The sequence below is a fragment of the Molossus molossus genome, unplaced genomic scaffold (assembly GCF_014108415.1).
Source record: "Molossus molossus isolate mMolMol1 unplaced genomic scaffold, mMolMol1.p scaffold_m16_p_3, whole genome shotgun sequence".
In the NCBI taxonomy this organism is placed as follows: Eukaryota; Metazoa; Chordata; class Mammalia; order Chiroptera; family Molossidae; genus Molossus; species Molossus molossus.
Window position 1 is genome coordinate 50,764,590 of NW_023425366.1, and position 27,326 is coordinate 50,791,915.

Genomic DNA, 27,326 nt, shown 5'->3' on the forward strand with positions numbered 1-27,326 from the left:
TGTTGTTAATCTCTTACTGTGCCTAATTTATAAAAACTTTATTATAGGCCCGACCAGTGTGGCTCAGTGGTTGAGCATTGCATTGCACCAAGAGGTCGCTGGTTCGATTCCTGGTCAGGGCACATGCCCAGGTTGTGGGCACAATTCCCAAGTGGGGGGCATGCAGGAGGTGGCTAATTGATGTTCTCTCTCTCTCTCCCCCTTTCCCTCTAAAATCAATAAAGAAAAAAGCAAACAAAAAAACCCCCTTTATCATAGGTATGTACATATAGGAAAAAACACTACCTATACAGGTTGGTACTATCTGTGGTTTCAGGCACCCACTGGGGGTTCTGGGATCACATCCCCCACAGATAAAGGGGGGCTACTGTATTTATATAATCCAAGCATGAATGGAAAAGCACACAACAGAACTGAAGTTGAGGGGACTGGTATAGTTAAGGTCAGAAATTGAGACCTTGAAGCAGATTTTGAATGTTGACTACAGGGAGGAGAGAAGATCCTTAGAAGATAAGCATGCATTGCTGAACGACATGGAATACACTCACCTGGCTGGGCTGACTCATTTGTAGAGATAATCAAGACTGGTTAGGCTGGTAAGGCAGATGGGGTGAAGTCAAACTCTTAAAAGATACCCTGGACAACAGACTGAAGTCAAGGAATGTGGTCTGAGTCCTGGAGATAAGGGCACTATTTAAACATTTAGCAAGAAGCATTATGTATTAAAGGATAATTGATAGTGGCAGGAGGAAGAACTGAATATAAAGAGAAAGGCAGATACTACTTAGGAGACTCAACTACTCAGAGAATTATGTAGGCAGCGCAGTATCTTGGGGTTAAGAAAAACAACCAAACAAGCAATTTGTCCATAATATTTTAATACTTTTCCACTTTTAAATACTGGTTTTAATTTTGTGATTGTAACATGGAAGATCCAACTTTATTTAAAAAAAAAACATCATCAGGATCATAAAGCTATTATAGAATAGTTATACTCTATACACTCCCAAGGTACTTTAAAATGATTATGTTTTGAGTTTGCAGATGAACAATGACAATAATCCAAATACATCGTCTGTACAACTTGGAAAATACTGATGAAAATGTTTAATTAGACAAACAACTGATAAGCTTAAAGATAACCAGCACAATTTCACAAGAGAGCCAGATCAGCCCAAATAAAAACTTCTCAATAGCAACTGACACTGATGTGGTACAGGTGTACACATTAGTGATGTAATGAAACAAATGGGAAATCTATTCCTCCTTTTCCTTATTTTGCACTTATGCCTCTCCCCGCCATCCTCCTCCTCAGTCTGCCTGACCCTGTGGTGATCCCAAACCAAGAGCTGCTATCATCATCCTCCACCTCAAAATCCAGAGTCCTGCAATCTAGCGGAAATACTGTGCTCTCTCTCTCTTGAACTGTACAGTGGGCACTCGGGGAACAAAACCCCTCATCGCCAATATTTTTAAAGTTTCTATCACAGTACAAAGAGTAACTGAGTAGAAAAGATGAGAGAGTGAAAAGATATATTGGAGTGGGGGTGGGCTTGGAGAAAAAAAGTAGGAAATAACTGTGGATGAGAAAATATCATGTATATTCAAAGTATATAGGAATTAGCCATAGAGAAATAATTCTAGAGGGTCTAAATATTGTCTAAAGGGTTAGTACCTCTCCAAATTTTGACCTCTTTTAAATTCTTTTCATATTTTCCTACTCATTTCTAAATCTGGTTGGACAAGATTAACTAGTGAAGTACCAGTGCGGTTATCTAAAGGTAAAATGTATCTTTTTCAATACAAATATTTTAGTGCAATCATTTTATTTACAGAATTGCAAAGGTATATTAACATTTAGTGCAAACACAACTAATAATTAGATTTAGATATGCTTTGTAAACTTTCCATACCTTTGTAAGATGAAACTATCCAATTCAGTTAGGAAAGAGCTACTTGTGTTCATGATCGTTACCAGAAAAAAATGGCAGAGGAACATTTCTAGTGGGCATACAGAATTTGTTTTGAAGATTCCCAACAGCATCTATGGTGAATATACCTTCCCTCCCCAACCCTCCCTACTCCCACACCCCTACCCACAACTGATTGTAAAATAAAATACACATTTGAGGTATAAACTTTTCTTTTTTAAACATCACAATATAAAATGTTAACTGGTGATGTAGTAAACTGGTATGATAATTTGTTGTATTTGCCTTACTAGCATTACCACCATAGGCACTTTTCCACATAGTCAAATTATGAACAGCATTTTTCTATAATAAGGCATATTCCATGCACATCATTTAGAGAAAGGTAAATTAAAAAATAGAAAAGATTTATGGAACATGAAATCTGCGTGCATGTAATGTAAGCATATGTTTTATATGTATTTTTCTCTCTGTACAGAATAATAAATACCACTATATCTGATGCAAGTAATTCACTTCCAGGATTGCGCATATTAAGTGATCAGACTAATCCCATCATTAAATTATCACCTTGCATTTATCATTAAGACTCCATTACCACGTATGAAATATATACAGAATATGTTCCACATCACATGACTTTCTGCTTTACAAAATGGGTCTGATTTCTGTGTTTCTACAGAGAGGAACAAGTCAGCAAAGCGTCTACAAAATATCTCTGATTTATGCAAGCAAACCTGTGTATAAGCATAATGAAGATTTTGAAGTGGGCAGTCACTTCTACTTCAATGAGTATAATTCCCTGCCTCAATTCCATGCTTTAAGGTTTTCCACAGAGGCCTAAAACGAATAAAACTAAAAAGAGATACTTTACATTTGAGTTCTTATAGTGACTGAAGAAAGAATTTCAGTTTGAATCACATGGAATCCTTTACTGCTCTGTTGGAAGTGTCTGATCAAGAGGCAAACAGAAGCACTGCTCACATTTTTTATGCATATCTTGCAACATATCTTTTAAACTAACCCAAATTAGAAGAACTAAAAAACATGTTACTGAAAACTAAAAATACTGAATCAAAGGTCAAACTTTGTTTGGTTTGCTTTCACAAGTAATAACCGTACATTCTCTTACAAATTTCATAAAAACGTGAGCTCATTTTATCCTGACCATTTTACCAGAAAGTAGTTTATACCCACAAGATTTATACAGATATTTCTGTTTGAAGGTAGGCAGAACCAATGTAGGAATTGCCAAATTGTGTTTCTAACAAACTGAGAGGAAAAAAAAAAAGGTGTAGCACATAGAACACAACTGAAAATACAGGAAATATAAAGATATCTGGGGGAAAAAAATAAAGCTTTTCATTCTTTCTCCATCAGAACCAAGGTTCTTCATGGGAGTAAGACTATAGAAAAGGCAAAATTACAGGTTGACAGTCCTCAGTTATTAAGAGACACTTTACATGACGACATGAATCATTACAAAAATCAGCAGCAATGAATTCTATGATTATACAAAGCAAAAAAAGTCAAAAAATTCTGGACACAGACTTAACTGTAGGCCTGAAAAAAGAACCTCATCCAGGTATCTGGTGCAGAGAAAGCACGTGACCTATGTGCATTCAACTTTTGTGCTTTTCTTTTGTGCACAAAACCTGATATAACTGAGGATCTTAGGTTGGACCATACACTAAATTAAAAATTCTAAAAAAGTTTCCAAAAATTAAAGCATCAATTCCTAGTTGTGGTTCAAAGTTGATTTTTCTCTCTTTTAGGAGCAAGCAAATAAAAATATAGCCATGTACATGTAATTTTACATGTATTTATAGTTATATGCTGAGCATGGAGGTCTAGCAGGAGACAGCTAGGGTTAGATGTTCAGCTTTGCTATTGAAGTATTTCTTCATTTTTGTACACAAGGCCAAGGTGTTGGGCCATAGACAAGGCTGTAGATCCTATGTTCCAGCTTAGAGCATTCAATTTTTTTTTTTTTTTTTTAGTTTTCCTCCAACATGGAATGTCACACAGCCTTGCTTCAGTCACTGTAGGAAAGAAAATGACAAGTAAAAACTCAGCAATACGTTTACTAACAGCTGCAAGACTACCAGAACAGATTCCCCCACCCTCTGAATTCATGAAATGCACAGAATCTCTGTTAAAACGTATCTTTTAAAGGTTTTCAACTTTAAGAATGTAAAATGACCCATCAGAAGAAATAGAAGGTATAAGGAATCTTTGAAAGTTAGAATTTTAGCCCTGGCTGGTTTGGCTCAGTGGTTGGAGCATCGGCCTGCGGTACAGAGAGACCCGGGTTCGGTTCCCGCTAGGGGCATGTACCTCGGTTGCAGTTTGTCCCCGGCCCTGGTTGGTCGTGCGGGTGGCAGCCACTCGATGTGTCCCTTCACATCGATGTTTCTCTCTCTCTCTCTCTTCCTCTCTCTCCCTCCCGCTCTATCTGAACAAAAAATGGAAAAATGTCCTCGGGTGAGGATTAAAAAAAAAAGAAAGTTAGAATTTTAAAAATTGCTTAGGCTATGAAAAGAGGTCTGCCTTATCTTTAAAAAGCAAACATGCTCAGACTCTGTCAAATGTGTTTAAGAGTTTTTTTTTAATCCTCATCTGAGGACATTTTTTCCATTTTTTGTTCAGATAGAGTGCGAGGGAGAGAGAGAGAGAAACATCGATGTGAAAGGGACACACAAGTGGTTGCCACCCGCACGACCCAACCAGGGCCCGGGATAAACTGCAACCGAGGTACATGCCCTTAGTGGGAACCGAACCTGGGTCTCTCTGGACCGCAGGCCAATGCTCTAACCGCTGAGACAAACCGGCCAGGGCGTGTTTAAGAGTTTTTAATTTCTTGCCCTGGCCGGTTTGGCTCAGGGGTTAGAGCGTCGGCCTGCGGTACACAGAGACCCGGGTTCGGTTCCCGCTAAGGGCATGTACTTCGGTTGCAGTTTGTCCCCGGGTGGCAGCCACTTGATGTGTCCCTTCACGTTGATGTTTCTCTCTCTCTCTCTCCCTCCCACTCTATCTGTACAAAAAGTGGAAAAATGTCCTCGGGTGAGGATAAAAAAAAAAAAAAAAGAGTTTTTAATTTCTTAGGACCTCATTAATTTCTCTAAAGATGATACTGACTACTGAAAGTTTCTACTTCTCCATCACCAAAATTAAGAATGTTAGCTTTCCTAAGGTTTCAATGCTAGAATCCACTTCATACATACATTTCATTATGATGAAATATATATTACCTTAGGTGAACAAAGATTTTCACCACATGTTAAGGTTTAAATTTGGGTTCTTTGTCAGAAAAAGCTCAACCCGGACTATAGGCGAGCGTTGAATTTTGGCAAGTTTTCTTACTACTATCTTTACATACATAAATACAGGTCCACAAAAATGCTACCTCCTTCCCCTGAGGTATTTTTTCAATCCCTTTTCCCTCCTAGGTCTATTAAAGAATGCAGACACACACACACACACACAGTTATTCAGTAGAACAATGCTCCAAATCTAACAGTTTAGAGGCAAATCCTAGTGAATTGTTAGTATGTATTATTTCAAATGTTTAAGAAAATTATTAGTCTTCTCAAACACAGTTGAGAACATGTTCTATACAGGGGTCGGGCAAAAGTAGGTTTACAGTTGTTCATATGAAAAATAATACAATAAATAATAATACAAGAATAAACTGTGTTTTGCATACTCACAACAGTAAACCTACTTTTGTTCCACCTTGTATATAACTGCATTCTGTTTTTTTCCTGCTTAATACTTGATTACATTGAGCAGACAGAGCTGCATACTTGGTCTTGGTTAGAGCAAACAGCAACTTATTAGAAATCTTAAGGCTGTGGGGAGAGACACCCAGCTAAGCAAGGCGACAGGCCTGCTGCCATTATGTGGCACCAGGTTTCTGGTTTGACACATATGCTGCAGTGATAGACTCAATTAGAAATGATGTGTCCAGATCTAGCCATAACAATCCTAAAGTACAAAATATTCTAAAAATAGTCAGCACATTATGCAATGCACTTATGCCTGAACAGAGAGAATTTCTCAAAGGTCAGGTTTTATCCCCAAACACTAAGCATTCAGATCAGTAAGGCTGGCCTGCTTAACATTTTCTGATCACCTTTTTCCTGGGAAAAGCTAAATATCTGGGACATCAATGCAATAACCCTTGTGTTAGCATATGACAATAAATTTAGCTTTTGAAGTTTTTTTTATAAGACATACCATAGATAGCATCAGAAACCAGATTTAATTAAAAACATCAGTCATTATGATTACTGACTATTATTTTGATCTAAAGAAATTGGCTCAAGAATATAAATTTCTCAGCCAGTGATTTAACATTTAGTGTAGGTAAGAATGCGAGAATGTTCATGTATACTCACTGCCTATAAATTATACTTTGGTAATATCTATTTATAATTTAAATCCTGCCCTTGCCATAGTTGCTCAATGGTTAGAGCATCAGCCCATGCACCTAAGGGTCTTGGGTTCACTTCTGTCAAGGGCATGTACCTGGGTTGCAGGTTCAATCTCTAGCTCTGGTTGGGTGGGTGTAGGAGGCAACAAATCGATGTTTCCCTCTCTCTCGCCCACTCTCTCCCTCAAAAAAAAATCAGTGGTAAAAATATTTTCAAGTGATGATTAACAAAACAAAAATAAACAAAAAAATTAAATGCTAACACACACTGAGAGTTCGTAGAAACAGAATTATACAAATGTTCTCCAATGTATCAAAAGATGCTCAAACTGATTCACAGTAAGAGAAATAGAATTAAAACTACATGGCAAGAGTACTTTTTATCTATCAAGCTGGAAAACAAAAATCAGAAAATTTCATTTAACACATTGTGTGTCAGGGTATTCCAATATACTATTGCTGGTGAGATGGTAAATTAATTAATACAACCTCCATGGAGGGCAACATCTAAATTACAAATACAACCCCTCCACCCCCACCCAGAGTGCTGGCATTGTCACATCAAGTAATTTATCCTAAATATAAACTTGTAAGTGCAACAAAATGACATATGGATATAACTGCAACACTGTTTGTTCTAACAAAAACTGGAAAAAACTTCAATATCTACAAATGGAGGTTAAAAAAAGTATGTACATCCATACAATGAGATATTGTTTAGCCTTAAAAAAAGAAGCTCCCCACCGATATGTAAAGATCTTCAAGATAATAAAGCAGGTATAAACAAGATGCAGAATAGTGTGTATAATATGCTACGTTTTCTTCACTAACAAAAGAATATGTGTTGGAAGAATACAATTGTACTTGCTTATTCAGGCATTAAGAAAAATACACAAGAATCTAGTAATATCAGTTATACATTTTTGTGTGTGTGAAGTGGGGGACAAAATGGGTGAACAGGGAGCAGGGAATACATTTTACTGCGTATCTTTCACACTTTAAACTTTTGAACCATGTAAACATATCACTTATTTACAAAAAGTTCAAGATTCCTGCTCCTTGCATAAATAGGTTCAATCAGCATTATTTGACAGTATATAGAACCAATACAGATGTTACCATGGGGATTAGTTAATAAATTCTGCAATCTTGTATAAGAGATGTTAAAACAATGAGACAGTTGTATACGTCTAATATCTTTGTGTGGAATAATAGTTAAAATATACTGTTAAGTAGAAAAACAAGCTTCAAAACAGTCAGTAATAGAATAAACACATTTTTTTAAAACAATAAAAAAATACATTACATATAAATATGGAAGACTATACCACAAACCTAAGAGCAATTTCTGCGAAGGAAAAGATATAGGGAATTTGTACTTCTGAAATTCTGGAGTTTTATAATGTTGAAACTTCTTTAAATAAACAGTATCATTTAATATGAGCAGAAAGATTTTTTTTTAAAACTAAGTTTTAAGGCTATAAAAACTACAACTCTTTGTCTGGGAACAACATAAAACACAGAAACTACTTTTAACAGTTAACTAAATTTTACTATCTGCAGAATCATGTTAGTCAAAGTTTAAAAGGATAACATATATCTTTTAGTACCTGTTAACACTAGAACAAAATAGGCTTTCCTGCCGTTTTCTCTTGGACATAAGAAGTAAAACGCTTTAGAAACTTTGGATACTCTCGTTTTGCCACTGCCCTTAACACTGAGGCTGGTGCCCATCCTCCAGGGTTCACTGTGAATTAAAGGAAAATTAAAATATGTTAAGATACATGTCTCCAAATACACTTGAAGCACACATTTTGTTCCTTTGCCTTAAAAAATGTCTTCTTGTTGGAACAATCAGCATCTCTTAAAGTCTTGACCATTAATCCTTTTTTTTTAATCCTCACCCGAGGACATTTTTCCATTTTTTGTTCAGATAGAGTGGGGAGGGAGAGAGAGAGAGAAACATCGATGTGAAAGGGACACATCGAGTGGCTGCCACCCGCAGGACCCAACCAGGGCCGGGGACAAACTGCAACCAAGGTATGTGCCCTTAGCGGGAACCGAACCCGTCTCTCTCTGGACCGCAGGCCGACGCTCTAACCACTGAGCCAAACCGGCCAGGGCTTGACCATTAATCCTTTACATTAACCACCAAACAAGAAGAGAGAGCAAATAAGAAAGCATTTATTACCTTCCTAAATTGTTCTTACGTTCCTAAATTATATGTAAATATTAGAATAACTATACTTTAGGTTACCAGAGCCAGATTTATTCATCAAACTCTTCCATAATCAAATACTCAGGAATAACCTTCTCCTTAAACACGCTAGCAGTTACGGTCTTGTATAAAGGTTTGAGGATTTGATTAGATGGACTTCAATAATTACTGCAGGAAGGAAATGGATGTAGTAAGGAACCAAAGCAACAGGGCTGTCCAGCACCAAGCCAATATAAAACAAATATGTAACTAGCAACTAATAAGGATCAGGGGTCAATCAGTGATGCAGAAAATGAGCAACCCTGACAATAAAAATAAAAACTGCTAATTTCCTTTCCCACTGTTGCTTACATTCCTAATTCTACATATATTTAGGTAAATACTTCATAAAACGGTTCATAAAACTAAGAATATGTGATAGTGAGCTTGATAAAAAGTTTTAAAATGTACCTATCCAGCCTCAGTTTCCAAAATTACGATATAATCGTTCTGAGGTGAAATTCAGGTATGTGTATTTTGAAAGTTTTCTGATAGTTTTGATACATACCATTCTAAATTAAAAATTACTAATCTAGAGGATAAAAACTCAAAAGTCATTTGTAATGTTATTTGTCCAAATGGTCAGTTGTCGTGTAGATCATACTAAGAACATCCACATTACCAAGTAGCAAAAACAAGTAACAAAATACCTACCATTAGCTACATATGTAATCTTGCATAAAATGTTGTCCCTGCTAATCTTCTGGTTTCCCTCTGGTGGGCTTACCAAGGTTTGACAGATCATAGCGATATTTATTTTGGCACGAACACAGCGATTATTCAGCTGCCAAAACAAAAAATAAAAACAAGACACCAATATAACAGTTACCCAGCATTTTGTAATCTCTACTGGTCTAATACTATACTAGTTACCGAAACCCCAACTCATCAAAATCTCCAACAAAATCTTATAAGAACCAAGAAATAACACATAATAAGCTGTGTTACACATAACACATAATAACAAATAATAAGCTGATAAGACATTAGAAATGATTTCCCTTCCTTTTGTGTAGTAAGCGAAGCTAAATTGAGGCAGCAACCAGAGGCTTTGCCAGTAGGTGATCATGGTTTGAGGGGCAACTGTGAAAAGTAGTCTACGTCTACTACCTATTAGCTCTGTATCACCTCACCTCAGGAGGAAAGGAAAAGAGACCTGCTGAAATGTTCACAGCCATGACTACTGTCCTTCAGATCACACATGGGCTTTATTATTCCAAGAAGCCAAAATAACACAAAAATCTAAGAATCATGATCAAATCTAGTATCTATGTGTGACATGTGTTTATCATTTTTGCACTGCACAGTTAGCTTTATATTGTACAACTATACACATTTATACTATGTACTTACAGGAGCACTGTCATGATCTACAGAAAAATTACAAACTATCCAAGTTTCAGGGTCATTTTCAGTAAAGGCTGGTATCTTTCGAATGGCAGAAAGATATAGTACATCTCGTTGAGAAGCAGGCCACACTCTCTGTGAAAGAAGTAAAAATCATTTGAAAAATTGAACTACTGCTTGGCCAGTGTGGCTCAGTGGACTGAGCACTGTCCCATTCGATTTCTGGTCAGGGCACATGCCCAAGTTGTGGGCTTGATCCCTGTAGGGGGCATGCAGGAGGCAGCCGACTGATGTATCTCTCTCACATCGATGTTTTTCAAGAAATAAACCTAAGCCCTGGTTGGTTTGGCTCAGTGGTTAATGTCGTGGATTCGATTCCCAGCCAAGGGCAGGTAACTGGGTTGCAGGTTCGATCCCTTGTCCCAGTCAGGATCATTGGGGAGGCAACCAACTGATGTGTGTCTCTCCCCTTCCACTCTAAGTAATAATTTTAAAAAACCAATGGAAAAATATCCTCGGGTGAGGATTAACCAGAGATGGGGGAGAGAAGAAATATCATACAATTTATATAATCCTCTCCTCCATCTACTATTTACCAAGTGAAATATTTGCAGTAGATTGTTTTCCATGATCAATTATCTTCAGATAAGATTCTTCTGATTCTAAATGATTGGCTATTTATTTTCATTCTAAATTACAGGGCAATTAATTTATATTTTAACATCTATTAAATTTTAGATTTCACTTAAACCCCTGTCCCCCACAAATCTGTATACTGAAATAGAATCTTGTTTACATTTTTTGAGCAGCTACCATGTAAAAGGAAGTCTCGCTCATAGTCATTAGATACAAGATACCTTAGGTAACAAGGCTTAAGAAATACAGAGCAAACCTCAAATACTTTCACATATTCAGCTCAATTAAAAAACCATCTGAAAAAGAGAAAAATGAAGTACTTATTGAATCATTACATTTCCTATATAATATACAATATTGCTTTTAGTGGATCTTCCAAAACTTTATTTTATTATTCTTTATTTGAAATATTATTTGGCAATTTTCAGAAGGGAAGAAAATAGAATAAAGGAAGATGAATATTATTCTAAAATTTTAAATCTAGATTAGCAAAGAAAGAAATGAAGTAAAAGGGAAGTAATTTAAATGAACACAATGTATCTATGTGCTCTGGTGTATAAACAACTTCTCAATAGTCATGTTCAATAATTTTCCACTGCTTTCAGATAATCCACTTAAGATCACTTTCATATCTGTTAGTCTCAACACACGCTAATAACATACTTTCTACTCCCCTTATTATATTGTTACAGGAAACTATGATTCACTTTCATATTCAATAACTATCATTTATCTCCTATAGAGACTAGATGCTAGAAAAATATTTCATTCCTAAATTATTAATAATGTCTTTAGATTTTTTCTGGCATTTATTTCCTGCCAAATTTTACTTTAGACCATTTATATGTCTCAGTTTCAACTACAGTGAAATCCTTTTAGGGTGAAGAGATATTTACCTTGTGCGTTTGATAAATGATGATTGCATTATCAGCTAATGTTTCCACCACATGAAAGTTTTCTATAGTTGCTGAAATGAAGGGAAAATATTAGTAGCCAAAAAGACATATTACCTTTTCCTAAAATGTGATTAATTCACTAATAATGAAAGTCAATTACAGCCCTGGCCGGTTTGGCTCAGCGGTTGGAGCGTCCGCCTGCGGTCCGGAGAGACCCGGGTTTGGTTTCCGCTAAGGGCATGTACCTCGGTTGCAGTTTGTCCCCGGCCCTGGTTGGTCGTGCGGGTGGCAGCCACTCGATGTGTCTCTTTCACATCCCTCTCTCTCCCTCCCACTTTATCTGTACAAAAAATGGAAAAATGTCCTCGGGTGAGGATAAAAAAAAAAAAGAAAAAGAAAAAGAAAGTCAATGACAAATGAACTAATGGTAGAATGAACGGGATTCTGCCCCACTTGGGCTAAGTTCAAATGGAAGGTAGTTATTACGTAGTATTAGGGCTATAGATAATGGCTGTGAGACTTGATCACCAGAAAATCTCATTTCCTTTGGTCCAAAATTTAGCTTCCACAGCAAGAAAGCAATTATAATCACCACTGTATTACTCAGGCACAAAGTATTCCCTAACACTATGACCTCTCCCTTTAATCCCTAATTTACTGAAACTGAATAAACTATTCTACCTAAGCTTAGGTGAATGTATTTATGGGAAAAGAATGTCAAACTGCCACTGATTTACATCTTATGATGTTCAGAAATTTACGAAATGTAGTGCCTAAGGGAAGCCCACCCTGCCAAAGTAACTAAACAAACCACAGGAGGATTCATCTAGAATTTACCAGGGAAACAAAACAGTCTTGGAGAAAAGTAGATAAAACAGACACCTTAATTGTAGTCCTGGCTTTCCATTAACTAGTTCTGTGGCCTTTAACAAGTCACTTGACCTATCTGAATTTTACTTTATTACCTACCTATGCAGGGTTGCTGAGGTATGAAATCAAATGCTATTTATTATATACTGAGAAGCATTTTATACTGTGAAAAACTCTATTTAAATGTAAAGATTATCAGTCCCCTATATGATTCTCAAGATATTTCTATACTGACATTATAAAAAACAAATGCAGAAAACCAGGTTGGATTTGATATTAAAATTCTAAATAATAATTATATTAAAATGTTAATAATAACAGCTTACTTTCCCAATCATTCCGAACGTCAACATTCCAGAAGTAATTGCAGACCTCATGTCCTGTAACTCCTTTAACTGCATGGGTAGCTTTCAAAGGATCCAGAACAATTCCATTTTCTTCTACTTCTCTCCTATATACCTATATAGGACATATTTAAAAACCTGTTTAAAAAATAAAAATCAAACTCCTAAAGTACAAACTGGAAAGTATGTTTGTAAATTTAACAGCTTTTTAGGATTTTATTTATGAAAATCTCTTTAAGGAACATAAATATTCTGCTATAATTAAATTTCAAATTATTAACACATTAATTTAAAGCTACAAATTCAAGGTAAACTTCGACTATGAAAAATATGCATATGTAATGAATGACATTCTGAGTTGTAAAAAAATAAATATATTATTTAAATCAGGCATTATTTACTGAAAATTCTCAAAGACCAATGAGTTACGGGTTCAATTCCAGTCAAGGGCATGTACCTCGGCTGCAGTTAGTCCCTGGCCCTGGTCGGGTCCTGAGGGAGGCAACCAGTCAATCTGGCTCTATCACATCAATGTTTCTCTCTGTCTCTCTCTCTCCCTCTCTCCTACTCTATCTAGTGATAGATGGAAAAATATCTTCTGGTGAGAAATAAAAAAAAACACTAAAAACCAAAAATAAGTGGGCCGTGGCCAGTTTGGCTCAGTGGTTGGAGCGTTACCCTGCGGACCAGAGAGTCCTGGGTTTGGTTCCCGCTAGGGGCATGTACCAAAAAAAAAAAAAAGTGGAACAACTAATCAATGTGTTGTTTTTTTCTCTCTCTCCTTTCTTCTCTCTAAAAAATTAAAAATTTTAAAAGAGAAATATCCAAATAGAGAGCCATCAGTTAACTGTGACCTGTTCATATTTAAACCACAAAATTTTATTTCTCCATGGCCTAGGCAAAATAGAATGATTTGTACATAGGTTTGATCACAAAGAAATTATATAAAAGCTAAACCAAGGAAGCAAAAGGACATTCTATTTGTCAATATCTGGTGCTTCTTTGATCATATGTAATTATTTGTTTAAAAGCAATTTTTTAAAAATTTTCACCTGAGGATATTTTTCCATTGATTTTCAGATAGAGTGGGAGAAAGGGAGAAAGACAGAAACATTGATATGAGAGAGACACACCATCTGGTTGCTTCCCATGCAACCCCAACCAGGGCTGGGGATCAAACTGTGACCAAGGTATGTGCCCTTGACTGGAATCGAACCCGTGACTTTTTGGCCCATGGCTGTTGCTCCAACCGCTGAGTCAAATTGGCCAGGGCTAAAAGTAATTTTTAAATGAGGATACTGATTCAAATCAATAGTAATGACAATATGGCTGTAATAGAGGTGCAATTAGCAACCTATAACATTTTATTAGGAATTACCTTCATTTCTCCTTCTTCTACAACCAACTGCCAGTTGGCATCTCCACCTACATCCTGTAATGAATAAGTCATGTGGTTCTGCACCATCTCTTCAACCTTGGGGGAAAAAAAAAGTAAAGCTATAAGAATCTTCCTCCAATTAATAGCAATGATATAATCTCTAAGAAAGAATGATGCTCAGTTTACTTCAGTTCAGAAATGATGCTCTTAGAAAGCTGAGCAACCAAATGCACAAAAGTTAGTAGGTTTGAAGAGTTTAGTCTACATTCCAGATATCATATTGTAAATTAATGACAGGAAGGAGAAATGTGGGTAATATAAGCCAATCAGTTAACACACATATACTGGGCCCGATGTGAATCAGTGACCAAAATAAGCATTTTCTTAAAAAAAAAATCCTTTCTTTACTATAAAATGCTTCCTTACAGAAATGATGTCTTAAAAGCATGAAATCATTAAACTCTACGGGTAAAAGGAGCATGAAGAGACCATCTAGTTCAGTGTTTCTATATTTAAGACTATGTTGAGATACTAGAAAACTCATTATATATCAAGATTTCCCTACAAAAGTAACAAAACTTTTGTTACTTCACTGAAATGATAAAAAGATTATTGCTGAAGGAACTGGCTCCTTTACCATCTATGCAGACAGTTTAAGCTCTATTTTCTAATCTTTTACTCATAATTTTGTTTTATGAAATAATACACTAGAGAATATAGAAAAGAACTTAAAAATATGTATACTGTATTTCACTTAAAAAATGTATTCCTAAGTTTAACTACTTATTTTACATAAAGTCTACTGTGTTCATTAGGGATAAAAAACAAGAACGAAGTTTATATATATTTTGAAATAAATACTTTAAATACAAAATTAATGGTTTTGGGGCAGAAACTCTTAAAATTATTAATCCTGGGGATATGAGTTTTCTACACTGAAGAATATTATCCATATGGTATTGTGACATGTACTTCTGCTACATCAAGCTTTCTGGATCTCAGAATGCAACGTTGGTTACTGAAAGCTTTAAGTGTCTCCTTAATTGGCAGTGATCACAAAAAGGTTTTTGATAAAAATATATGCTGAGATTCTATAATCTATTTCTGTATTAAACAAACACTAACATACTATTTTATTTATTCATGATCCTCAAAACAATGTGAATGGTGTGGGGTTACAGACTTAAGAGAAAATTTAAATGTGATGAATAGTACATTCTATAATTTTAGAAAGCCCAAAGTAGAAAACATAACTTCAGGGGCTGCCTAGAAACCCTATGTGCCTCTATAATTTTGAAATATGAGTTTAGAAGGTAAGGATGACTAATGTGGGATTCCAAGTTACAAATACATTCAAAATGTATCTCATTTCCAAAAGAGGAGAGCAAAGAAAGTTCCTGTTAGTATCCATAAATAAAAAAGCCACAGTAGCATTGCCTTCATTTGTCGGTGTCACGTTATGATTTGGAGAAATTTTTACCCTTATTAGATCCCAAGATCTTAAAGATCTTAGATCTGAACATATACTTTTTAGGTCAGACACTGGGAATTAAGAACACCTACATTTATTATAAGATTAGAGGCACACACACAAAAAAAGCTTCCCCCAACTAAGCCAACTTTTAATGCATTACTTATGAAAGAAGAATATGAAGGATTTTATTCTGTTAAAAAAACAAAGTGAATTGTTTATAAAATGTTTTAGTTCCATTTAGCTCGTTTGTTGGAGTGCATACAGGTAATTGTGCTTTTGTTTGGAATATTATTCCTGGATTAGAGATTTCAAAAGTTTGAAAATAATTTGTTTTGGTCCAAAAGAAACCAGATTCCACAAATATAAATTGACAAAAGGTAATATAAGTTAAAACAATGTAAAGTACATTTAACATTGTTTTTCTAGACAGATGAATGAAAGAAAAAAAGGTATTCCTAAAAGGTTACCACTGCATCTATAAAAGTTTTCAGTTCTTATTTACTTCCTTAACTTAAGAGGACTTGAAAAAGTCTAACAAAGAAACAAATAAGATGTATTCAGTGCTATATTCACAGGAAATTAAGAAAGTAATGAAGTGCTCAATTATTGAGTAACCATTTCTGCAAAGCCTTTAATCATGAAATCTTTATCCAAGCATCTTCCTCTAGGTCAGTGGTTCTCAACGTGTGGGTTGACAACAATCCTTTCACAGTGGTCGCCTTAAACCATCAGAAAACACATATTTCCAATGGTCTTAGGAACCCAAGATACCGCTCCTCTGTCTGTCTCCAGGCGGGTCCGCCCACATACAACATGAAGAACTGTATTAAGGGTCACGGCATTAGGTAGGTTGAGAACCACTGCTCTAGGTAATAATATTAAGATTAATAACAAAGATGATACAGGTATAATTTTATTATTATGAATTTTATACTCACTGCAATAAAATATGAAGTAGCTAATTTTACTACAGAGGCAGTAATTAGGGAATTCATAACCACAGACGCTTCAGATCTAACCTAATAATCTACTCCCTTTACTGTTTCAGTTATGACTGAATATAAAAAAATAAGTGGGAAATAAGGGACCATTATTAAGTTGGATAACAAGAATAAACACAAGCCGAATTTACCATTTTATTAGGCTCAAAATTTTATATCCTAGGAAGTAATGTTACTCTATTATTAGGGGGAAAAAAAAGAGACTGGACCAAAATTATTGAAGCAGGTTTCCCCTGCTTTAATAGTATTTGCAAGTTTTAATTAGACTAAGCATAATTTTAGAAATTGTGACCTTGATATTTTGGGACTTATCGAGTTAAAAATGATGAGCTAACACGCATCTTTATACCAAATGAACTATGAAATAAATGGATAAAACATATTTGAAGGTGATGGTACTCCAATTATAACCCAAGAAGCAAAAATACCACTTTTAGTATATCAGATTGGCAAAAATTAACTAAATTATAATATTCAGTGTCAGTATAGCAAAAGATAACTGACCTGGGAATATAGCTAGGTCAACTTTTTTTCTTTTTCTTTTTTTTGGTTAATCTTCACCCAAGGATATTTTTAGATAGAATAAAAGGGAGGAAGGGTGGGTGGGTAAACATTGATGTGAGAGAGACACACTGATTTGTTACCTCCCACATGACCCTGACTGGGGCCAGGATCAAAACCCAGGTAGGTGCCCTTGACCAGGTACTGAACCTACCACCCTTTGGTCTGCAGGCCAACGCTCTAACTGCTGAGCCAAGTAACCCAGGGCTGAGGTGACATCATTAGATGGGAATTGTACTATGCAAGTAATGTGACCAAATGATCCATTTATAAATCTAAGTCCTTTCTGCTTTCTGGATACTTTGATTTAGAGCTACTTTATTCCTTATTTCTGACCAGCAGACAAATTCATGATTTGCTATTAATCTTCTAGTAGATTAAACTTATTGGAAGTTATTTTTTCAGGGTATCTCGTAATTCTGTTTAATTATCCTATCCAATCAGAATTACAAACATAATTTCAACAAGAAACAAAGCAGCCATGAACCAAGACTTGTACACAGATGCCAAAGCCCAATTAATCAATGGTTAAATGCCAGAGCCCAAGTCCGGTAAATAACAACAAATACTTTAAGCAAGGACAATAAACACATGGAAGACCTCAATGGTATTTAACTTCCTTTTTGCCCCTTTTGGCATAAATAGTACAATAATCAAAAGTTTAAATAGAATCTAATCAATCACAAGCATCACATATTAGGGATAAAGCCCGATGGAAAGACTTTTCAACATACTTACATGAGTTACACAAAAAATTAGGTAAGGAAGTAAGCTACAATTTGGCAGAAGTCTTAAGAAAAGCTGGGCACCTATCTCTCAGTGATATATGCATCTGCACTTGAAGGCTTTCAGCTGGCTCCACAGCCCTCTACAGCCAGGGTCCTGATCTGGGTTCTGAAGCCCTAATTCTTAGGCACCTATCAGTGGCTTACATTCTTTTCTTGCTCTTATTACATTTTCTTTCATTTATAACCAATTTATTCCTATATTTCAGGGGAAAATGGTGACCAGTACTGATGATAGGTTTTAGTTAGTCTGTTATTTTACCATTTTAATATAAGGTGAAACTTAGAAGAATAAACCAAAGTCTCCCAGATTATTTAGTTTTGTAAAGAACTTACTGTGAATACGAGTCACTTTTTAAAGGCATGCATAAATGGATGAGCAAAAGGTAAAATACTGTAATACCATATTAAAAATACTTGCTATGGGTGATTTCTAATAAATTAATACATCTCTATCTCAAAAATGTCTAAGAAGAAAAAATTGCAAAAGTCAGAAAAACACAATTTGATTCTTAGACTTATTTTCTCTACTGCATACTTAAAAAGTAATATAAATTTTATTTGCATGTGTAAATTAATAGGAATCTATTTTACATTATGGCTTTTTTTTTTTTATCCTCACCCGAGGACATTTTTCCATTTTTTGTTCAGATAGAGTGGGAGGGAGAGAGAAGAAGAGAGAGAGAGAGAGAGAGAGAAACATTGACGTGAAAGGGACACATCGAGTGGCTGCCACCCGCACCACCAACCAGGGCCAGGGACAAACTGCAACCGAGGTACGTGCCCTTAGCGGGAACCGAACCCGGGTCTCTCTGTACCACAGGCCGACGCTCCAACCGCTGAGCCAAACCGGCCAGGGCTACATTATGGCTTTTAAAAACTTTTACTAGAATACCCTGAGAGAGAAAAAAATGATGTAGGTAATTTTGACTAGCTCAAAGAAATTACGTTATTATAATGTTATTAAAAGCTCACTTAACTGAGCACTGACTATATGCTAGGGCCTAGGTAGATCTGAGTCCTAGCTAGATTATAGAAGTGAAGTGCAGAAGAGTTACAATATTGTGTAGCTAGCCAGAATTTAAACTTTGTCAGTTTGACTGGGAATTCAGGTTCTTAAAATAACATAATGCAATCCAACAAAATGCAATCACCATAGAGATACAAATCTGAATTGCAAAGATGGGAAGATAAAAAAATTTCTTTTCCCAGCTAATGCAGATGCTAAAATGAACTGTTTCAATAACTGTATTATGAGTGCAGAGACTCCAAGCATCCAGCTTCCTATATTAAATTCCTAAATCCTTACTGATGATATCAAATAACCAATTAAAACCAATTTCTATAGATTTAGCATATGAACAGAAACATTAATGTATAATATCCAACAGTAAAGTGCATAAGGAAAGTACAACCTGTTCAACAGTGTTTTGTATAATGGTAATGAGACAAATATTATTTAAAAAGCTATTTCCTTGAATATAATTATGATATTTTATTAGATTAGAAGTGAGACTACTGAATCCTGCTTTTATGCTGTAACATATCCTGCAGACCATATCCATCAAAGTTGCTGAATCCTATCTGAAGAAATCAGATATTACATAATATTTAAAAACCACATATCTTCAACTGTTTCAATTCAATTTGAAATCTTTCAGGAGTGCCTCCTATATGGCAAAATTACAAGCTAGTCACAGTGAGGAAACAAAGGGCACATGCAAGCTTGATAGAGGAACAATTTAGTAGACAAGGAGGGCCTTTTTAATGCTTATAACAACTATTTAGAATTCAAACAAAAACAAGTGGCCTAACCAAGATTTCTCAGAACTGGGAAAGCAGGCTGGAATATAGCACAGAAAGACTCAAGTCCACTCTATACATTCATACAGTACCTGGGAGCTGAATCTGTGAACATCGTCAGAGGCACTGACTAGATCAATGGAAGACATGGAGGAAGAGCGACTATAGGGCTACCAGAGACAGACAAAGAAAAAACCAAGTAATCAGAACAAAGGCACAACAGAGCATTCAGTACCAACTTCCAAACACAAGATAAAGAGAACAAAGCACTATATGAAACAAGCTCAGCCGCAAGTGCTGACTCCATGCACCTATTATGTGTTCTGCTCTAAAATCTTTCTGAAACGAATGTAGTACTTTCAATAACATAAAATAATACCACTTAACCCCAAAGAAAAAAGAAACTTAATATAAATGGCTATGCATTTGGCTATTTTGGACCAGTCATTCCCTACCAACACCTCCCCTCTTACCCCTTAAATAAAAAAAGAAAGAACATTATGTTCATAAGATTTCTGTTTTGGAGGATGTATATGAAAGAAAACATAATACCAAAAAATCTCATTACTTAAATTCAAGAAAAGGGAGAAAACTAATACAACAAGATATTTCCACCAACAGTGAAGAATACAACATACACTTTTAGTAAACTTGGACATTAGGCTTACCTTTTGGACAAATCTATGAGTCCCCACAGAAGAAAAGGCATCTCCAGATGGCATGGATGTAGGCCAATGTAACCTGACCTTTTCACTCTGTGACTAAGAAAACATAATGTTAAGATGCAAAGGTTTTTAAGTGTATTTTGCAGCTAAAGAATGGTTAATATAACCTATAACCTGAAACTATCAACATTTAATTATTGAACACTTTAGCGCTTATGTGGTAGGCAGTTTGAAAGACATGAGCAGAGCAAAGACGATAGGCCAGGTAAAGTCCTGGGTGCCTAGCTATGGACAAAACAAGTACCTCACTCCCCAGGATAACCTTTCCTCCCTGAGCATATTGCTAGTCATGTAGGTTATACTCCTTTAGAGGGGGAAGGAACAAGGGGGCAGGAGAATAGCCTCATATGACTTCCATACAAGCCTTTGCACAACTACTCCATTGATTAAGCCCCAGGACAATGAGGTTCTGACCCACATAAAATAATCTTAGGAACAAAGCCTTGGATCTGTTGAACAAAGAGACAGAGTTTAGGTTAAACTAGGGATAACATCTAGGCCTCAGTTGTGTGTCAGTTCCAGGCCCAGAAAAGCAGCAAAACCAGACAAGCAATGCTATGGCTGACCCCAGGAGCAGCTGCATTGACTAATGATCCCTCTGCCCTGGCACTGGCCAATCAGTAGAGACAAGGACCCTGAAAGGACACATCTGGAAAGCTGATGAATATTCTATTGGGATCCTCCTTGAGACCACGAAATACCCTCGAGACTGAAGACCCAGTGCGGCTCTCTCTATGGATCACCTGTGTCTTTCCCCACTCCCTTCCCCCAGGTGCATTTTCCTTGCCTCTCTCTTTCCTAAATAACAAAGGCACTTCTTTTGCCTCTGTAAGTTGTTTCCTGAGGCCATTTCTTCTATGACTCACTTCTTCTATCTCTGTGACTTTCTTAATAAACTTTTGCTTATGTTCGATTCTTGACTCTGAATTCTTTCTTAGCCAGAACTCAAGTACTGAGGTTGCTGAAATGAGGTCCGGTCTGACTCTACCAGTCTAACATCTGGTGTCGTTTTGCTGGCAACACTTATAAATATTTCAATCAGAAAACTACTGTAAATATATAAATCTTGCCAAATCCTGCCATTTACTTTATGTGTCCCAATTCAACCTCTTCTTTTGGACTCCACTGTTACTTAGACCAGAGATTAATTGTTTTATTTTGCTCCCACGTGGACTCTCCAATGCCAACATGACATTATTTACCATGAATCAATCTTAACACTGCTGATTTTCTTATCCAAACTCTGCCCAACTATTCCAATCATTCCACCTCATCAAGGACCCTGCAGGACTATATCATTTGAATCAATTATCAGTGTTTGCTTCAGCTACATTCCAAAATACATATCACATATATCTGTCTCCTTTCCATAAAGGTATTCATTCTATCTTCATCCAAGCATTTCATTCCTGTTAAGCTGCCATTTTACCTCTTTCTTCCTCCTCAGCTTCCCTAGTTTCTTCTCACTTATTCAATAAATTATTTACTAAATGTATCATAGCAGAAACTGTGCTGTGTTGTCTGTGTGCCCATTTTCTTTCTTTCTTTTTTTTTTATCCTCACCTGAGGACATTTTTCCATTTTTTGTTCAGATAGAGTGGGAGGGACAGAGAGGAAGAGAGAGAGAAAGAAACATCGAGGTGAAAGGGACACATCGAGTGGCTGACACCCGCACGACTAACCAGGGCTGGGGACAAACTGCAACCGAGTACGCGCCCTTAGCAGGAACCGAACCCGGGTCTCTCTGGACTGCAGGCTGACATTCTAAGTGCTGAGCCAAACCGGCCAGGGCTGTGTGCCCGTTTTCTAACTATGCAGAATACAACTGGTAATTTCTATTTAATAAAACCGCAAAGATCTAATTTCTCACTCACCACTTTTTTAAAAGACTCTTTAATTTCTAGAAAGAGGAGGAGAGGGAGAGAGAAACACTGATGTGAAAGTGAAACAGCAATGGGATGCCTCCTGCATGCATCCCCACCAGGGACTGAGCCTGCAACCTGGGCATGTGCCCTGACTGGGAATCGAACCGTCAACCTTTCAGTACACAAGAGGACACCTAACCAACTGCTCACTCACCACTCTTTTGTACACCTTTCTTTATGTTGGTAAATAATGTAAACTCAAAACGGTGTCACTGAAGAATGTCTATGTAGTGGCTGTATTGTTGAGAGCTCTGTGCAATATCTAACGCATACAATGAGGGAAATGATCTGAACCTTTGGAACTGATTTCATGGATTACTGATGCTTACTACTCTACAGCATTACCATAATGTAATTACCTTTGTCATAATGACATACCTAGTTATTAGGCAGGGAAAGTCATGGTCTGTTTAATGACTTGTTTTGTAGAGTATCTACCAGAGTGTCAAAAATAGTTTGAAATGAAATTAATTGATAGTCCCATGAATATTTCTTTTTTTCTAAAGCTCATAGAAGTTTTCATTGATTCGCTTCAACTCTAACTCAACCACTGTGTTGATATTGAAAAGAGAATTGTAGAGCCAGAGGTATGATTTGAGTCATCTTCTCTAACTCTGTTTCAAAGTTTAGATATCAAAGGCCCAGAGAATTTAAGTGATAGCTTCCTAGTCAGTGGTAAAACTAAGACTAAAACAAAGTTGTCATGACCTCAGTTCACTACTATTTCCATATTAGAGAAAAACAAAACAGTGAGGACAAAAAAATTCTAAAAAACCAAACACAATGATGCTATGATGTTATTTTAGGTAATACATTTGGCATCCAAAATTAGAGGTCATTTAGGAACTGAAAGTTACCACTCTTATTAAGTGCTACGTAGCATCTTTTAGATATTAAAGTGAGCAATAAGCTTTATAAATGAATGTGATATGAACATTTTATCATTGAGTTATAAAAATATGGCACTCCAGTGGCGCAATCAGTTAGTGTGCGGTACTTATATGTCATCCCATGGACTGAGAGTTATAAAAAATATAATGAAAGATGAACATTAAGAACAGTCACTATTGCAGGTGATTTACCCTCAGGTAGATAGACCAGAAAATGAGCATTAACAGTGATGACTGCCTTAGCAATAGCGGGAAACAAACATGCTGACTTTTTTTTTATCCTCACTTGAGGACACTTTTTGCATTTATCCTCAGATAGAATGGGAGGGAGAGAAGGAGGAAGACAGAGAAACATCGATGTGAAAGAGACACATCAAGTGGTTGCCACCCACACGACCCCAACCAGGACCGGGGACAAACTATAACCGAGATACGTGCCCTCAGTAGAAACTGAACCCGGGACTCTCTGGTCCGCAGGCCAATGCTCTAAGCGCTGAGCCAAACCGGCTAGGGCCATGCAACTTTTTAATGCAAATAAATCTGTAGTATAAAACTATAAACATATCATTTATTTGCAAGATGTTTCAAGTCTGGGAAAAGTAATTAAAATTCACCCTTAAGTACCATCTAGTGGTAATACATGGTAACTGCATTGTTATAGAATTGAAGGCTCAAGTAATCTTGAAATTAGAGTTAAAGGATTTAAGAAATGCTTTCCTTCCATTTCCACAGAAGAAGCTGGGCATAACTGCTGTGAATTTAATGATGATAAAACACTGAGCAAAGTTATCAATTGAGGGTTAAAGTAGTTCAAGTAATAAAAAAGTTAATAATAAAAACTGAACGGTACCAACATAGAATAAAAATAAATTCTTGATCATCTTTCTTTTGAATTTATATGGCACTTAAGAAATTCAAACTGTTTTACTCAGAGTAAATATATGCTTGATATTAATAGGATCATGATGAAGTTGGATACTTCAAGGAGAATAGGCAGAATATTTTCATTTAATTTCACATTAATTATGCATGCTTTCTTTGATCTTTCATTGATGCTTTCATTGATCTTCTTTCTATTGCTTGGAAATTGATCAATGAAGGATATGACATATTCTTCTACATTTGTGACTCAATGAAGACACAGTTCAATTTATAAGTTATCACAGTGTCATGGTTTTCAAATTCTATTTATATAAAATGAGATACATCAAGGAATACCTAGTGTTAAAATTGTTCATAACAGATATACCTGTTCTTCTATTTTATCTTGTCTGTCAAGAGCAGCTTCAACAGCATCAAAGAACTCTTCTTCATTAATCAGACTGTTTGGACCTTCCTATTTTCAAACACATCGAGAAAAAGAAAGTGATTTAAGAAAACGGAAAACACTGATAACTCTGGCATTAACTCTATCGGAAAGTTGAAAAGTGAGTCAACAAACATTTATGAACCAGTTAGTACACTAGGTAATATTTTATAAAAGATGAATAACATATGCTCTTTGTAGAATCATAACAATTAATTCACTCAATCAGTACTCATATACTTACTGTATATTGACCAATATTGTCTAGAGAAAGGGATTGGTGAACTATAGCCCATGGGCCAAATCCAGTCCATTGCCTACTTTCACATGGCCTTTAAGTTAAAAATTTCATTTTTAAAATGGTTAAAAAAAGAGAAAGAATAGCCCTGGCCAGTTTGGCTCAGTGGTTAGAGTGTTGGCCTGCGGTCCGGAGAGACCCGGGTTCGGTTCCCGCTAAGGGCACGTACCTCGGTTGCAGTTTGTCCCCAGCCCTGGTGGTCGTGCGGGTGGCAGCCACTCGATGTGTCCCTTTCACATCGATGTTTCTCTCTCTCTCTCTCTTCCTCTCTCTCCCTCCCACTCTATCTGTACAAAAAATGGAAAAATGTCCTCCCCGGGTGAGGATTAAAAAAAAAAAAAAAAGAGAGAAAGAATAACAACATTTCATGACATGTAGGAATCACATGAAGTGAAAATAAAGTTCTACTGGAATATAGTCATGCTCATTCATATGTATTGTCTATGCCTGCTTTCATGCTACAGCGATAGGGTTGAGTACTTGCAACTTGAATACTTGCTTTGCAAAAGAAACTGTATAGAATTGAAGAAAAGTAAGTACAAAGTTGCAGATCTATAGGCAATGAAAAATACAGATAGGACAGTGGTTCTCAACCTTCACAGGGGTCGACAAAGACCATTGGAAAACACATATTTCCAATTGTCTTAAGAACTGAGACACCGCTCCTCTATCCGTCTCCAGGCGGGTCTGCCCACATGCAGATACACCCACATACAGCATGAGGAACTGTATTAAAGGGTTGCGCCATTAGGAAGGTTGAGAACCACTGAGATAGGAGTTCTGAGGGGGATCTTGTGAAGCAAAGACAAGTATTATTCATGGAGAAAGAACAGCTGAGCTGATGTTTGAAAGCCTGGTTAGATGGCAGAACAGTAGTTCTCAACTGCCTTGGAAACTTGTTAAAATGAAAATTCCCAGAGCCCCATACAAAGAAATTATTTGGGTGGAGCCTGGAATATGATGTTTAGTAAGTTCTCCAAATGATTCTCATGCAAATAGAACCTCAGCTGTATCAGAAGATAAAAGTATAAAGAACAATAGCAAAATGGAAACAAGCAAGGTATGTTCCTGGTGTGATGAAACAAGTGGACTGTAAATTGAGTAATGGCTTCACATTATGGCAAAAGTGGAGGCTGATAAAATAGGCTTAGGTTTAAGGTTCCCTGTATTTTTAAATATAAAAATATGACATATGAATATTGCTGGTCTAAAATGTTCCCAGTTAGACTGATAACCCCAAGTCATCACTAATCCACGAAAAAGTATCTAACATCATCCCATTCCTAGCCCAACTTGGGGCCACACAGGAAGAGTGAGAGAAACTATGGTATACTCCTATCATTTGGAATAGGCATAAGAGAAATCTTGATTTAATGTAATAGTTCTTTTTAGAGTTATGAGGACTCCCTCACAACTCATTTCACACACACACACACAAAAATCCACAAAAACTTTTTTTTTAAATCCTCACCCAAGGATATTTTTCTATTTATCTTTAGATAGAGTGGGGGGTGGATGAGGGGGGAGAAACATCGACAAGCACCAGCTGCCTCCCGTTCGACCCTGACCAGGGCAGGGGACCAAACCACAATGAGATACGTGCCCTTGACTAGAATCAAACCTGCAATTCTTTGGTATGAGGGCCAGTGCTCTAACCACTTAGCAAACCAGCCAGGGCATAAAAACTTTTTTTTTTTTTTTATCCTCACCCAAGGACATTTTTCATATTTTGTTCAGATAGAGTTGGAGGGAGAGAGACACACACAGACGTGAAAGGGACACATCGAGTGGCTGCCACCTGCACCACCCAACCAGGGCCAGGGACAAACAGCAACCGAGGTACGTGCCCTTAGCGGGAACTGAACCCAGGTCTCTCTGGACCGCAGGCTGATGCTCTAACTGCTGAGCCAAACCAGCCAGGGCCATAAAAACTTTTTATTCAACTACGGCATACACACAGAATAGTGCACACCTCAATGAAATATCACTAAGTAAATATAAACACCTAGGGACCAGCTGGATTATGAAAAAGAACAGTAACAACACTCCAGAGGCTATCCTGCAGGATTCTCTTTATAAAATTAAAACATTTCAAAGACACTCAAATGATAGCAGTTATCACTTTGGTCTTTATGGATGTGAGAAAAATACAAAATTGCCAAAATCTACTGTGAACTCTAATATATTTTCTAGTGACTTTTAATACTCTACTGAGCCCTGGGTGGTTTGGCTCAGCAGTTAGAGTGATAGCCTGCAAACTTAAGGGTTGTGGGTTCGATTCCAGGCAAGGGCATGTACCTGGGTTCAGGTTAAATCCCTGGCACCAGTAGATTGGGGTTGTGCGGGAGGTAACCAATTTCTCTCTCTCCCCCTCCCGTCCACTCTAAAACAAAAAAATTAATGAAAAAATATTCTGGGGTGAGGATTAACAACAAAATTATTGTCCTCACATGAGAGAGAACTT

The 27,326-nt window shown here is 36.6% G+C and overlaps 1 protein-coding gene across 4 annotated transcripts in view; it reads right to left on the reverse strand.

Moving 5' to 3' along the window:
- Positions 1 to 3,027: 3,027 nt before the first annotated feature.
- CERT1 (ceramide transporter 1) overlaps positions 3,028 to 27,326 on the reverse strand; it is a 94,478-nt gene continuing 70,179 nt past the window's right edge. For 2 of the 4 annotated variants that reach the window (XM_036278892.1, XM_036278894.1), the window contains 10 exons: positions 24,508 to 24,594; positions 20,387 to 20,479; positions 19,811 to 19,888; positions 14,095 to 14,190; positions 12,699 to 12,831; positions 11,503 to 11,573; positions 9,977 to 10,105; positions 9,278 to 9,407; positions 7,977 to 8,113; positions 3,212 to 3,973 (listed from right to left, as the gene is read on the reverse strand). In XM_036278892.1, the coding sequence (XP_036134785.1) occupies positions 7,986 to 8,113; positions 9,278 to 9,407; positions 9,977 to 10,105; positions 11,503 to 11,573; positions 12,699 to 12,831; positions 14,095 to 14,190; positions 19,811 to 19,888; positions 20,387 to 20,479; positions 24,508 to 24,594 (945 nt within the window). In that variant the 3' untranslated portion in view covers positions 3,212 to 3,973; positions 7,977 to 7,985. Of the gene's footprint in view, positions 3,974 to 7,976; positions 8,114 to 9,277; positions 9,408 to 9,976; positions 10,106 to 11,502; positions 11,574 to 12,698; positions 12,832 to 14,094; positions 14,191 to 19,810; positions 19,889 to 20,386; positions 20,480 to 24,507; positions 24,595 to 27,326 lie in introns of all 4 variants that reach the window. The other 2 variants (XM_036278893.1, XM_036278895.1) reach the window with 2 other exon arrangements.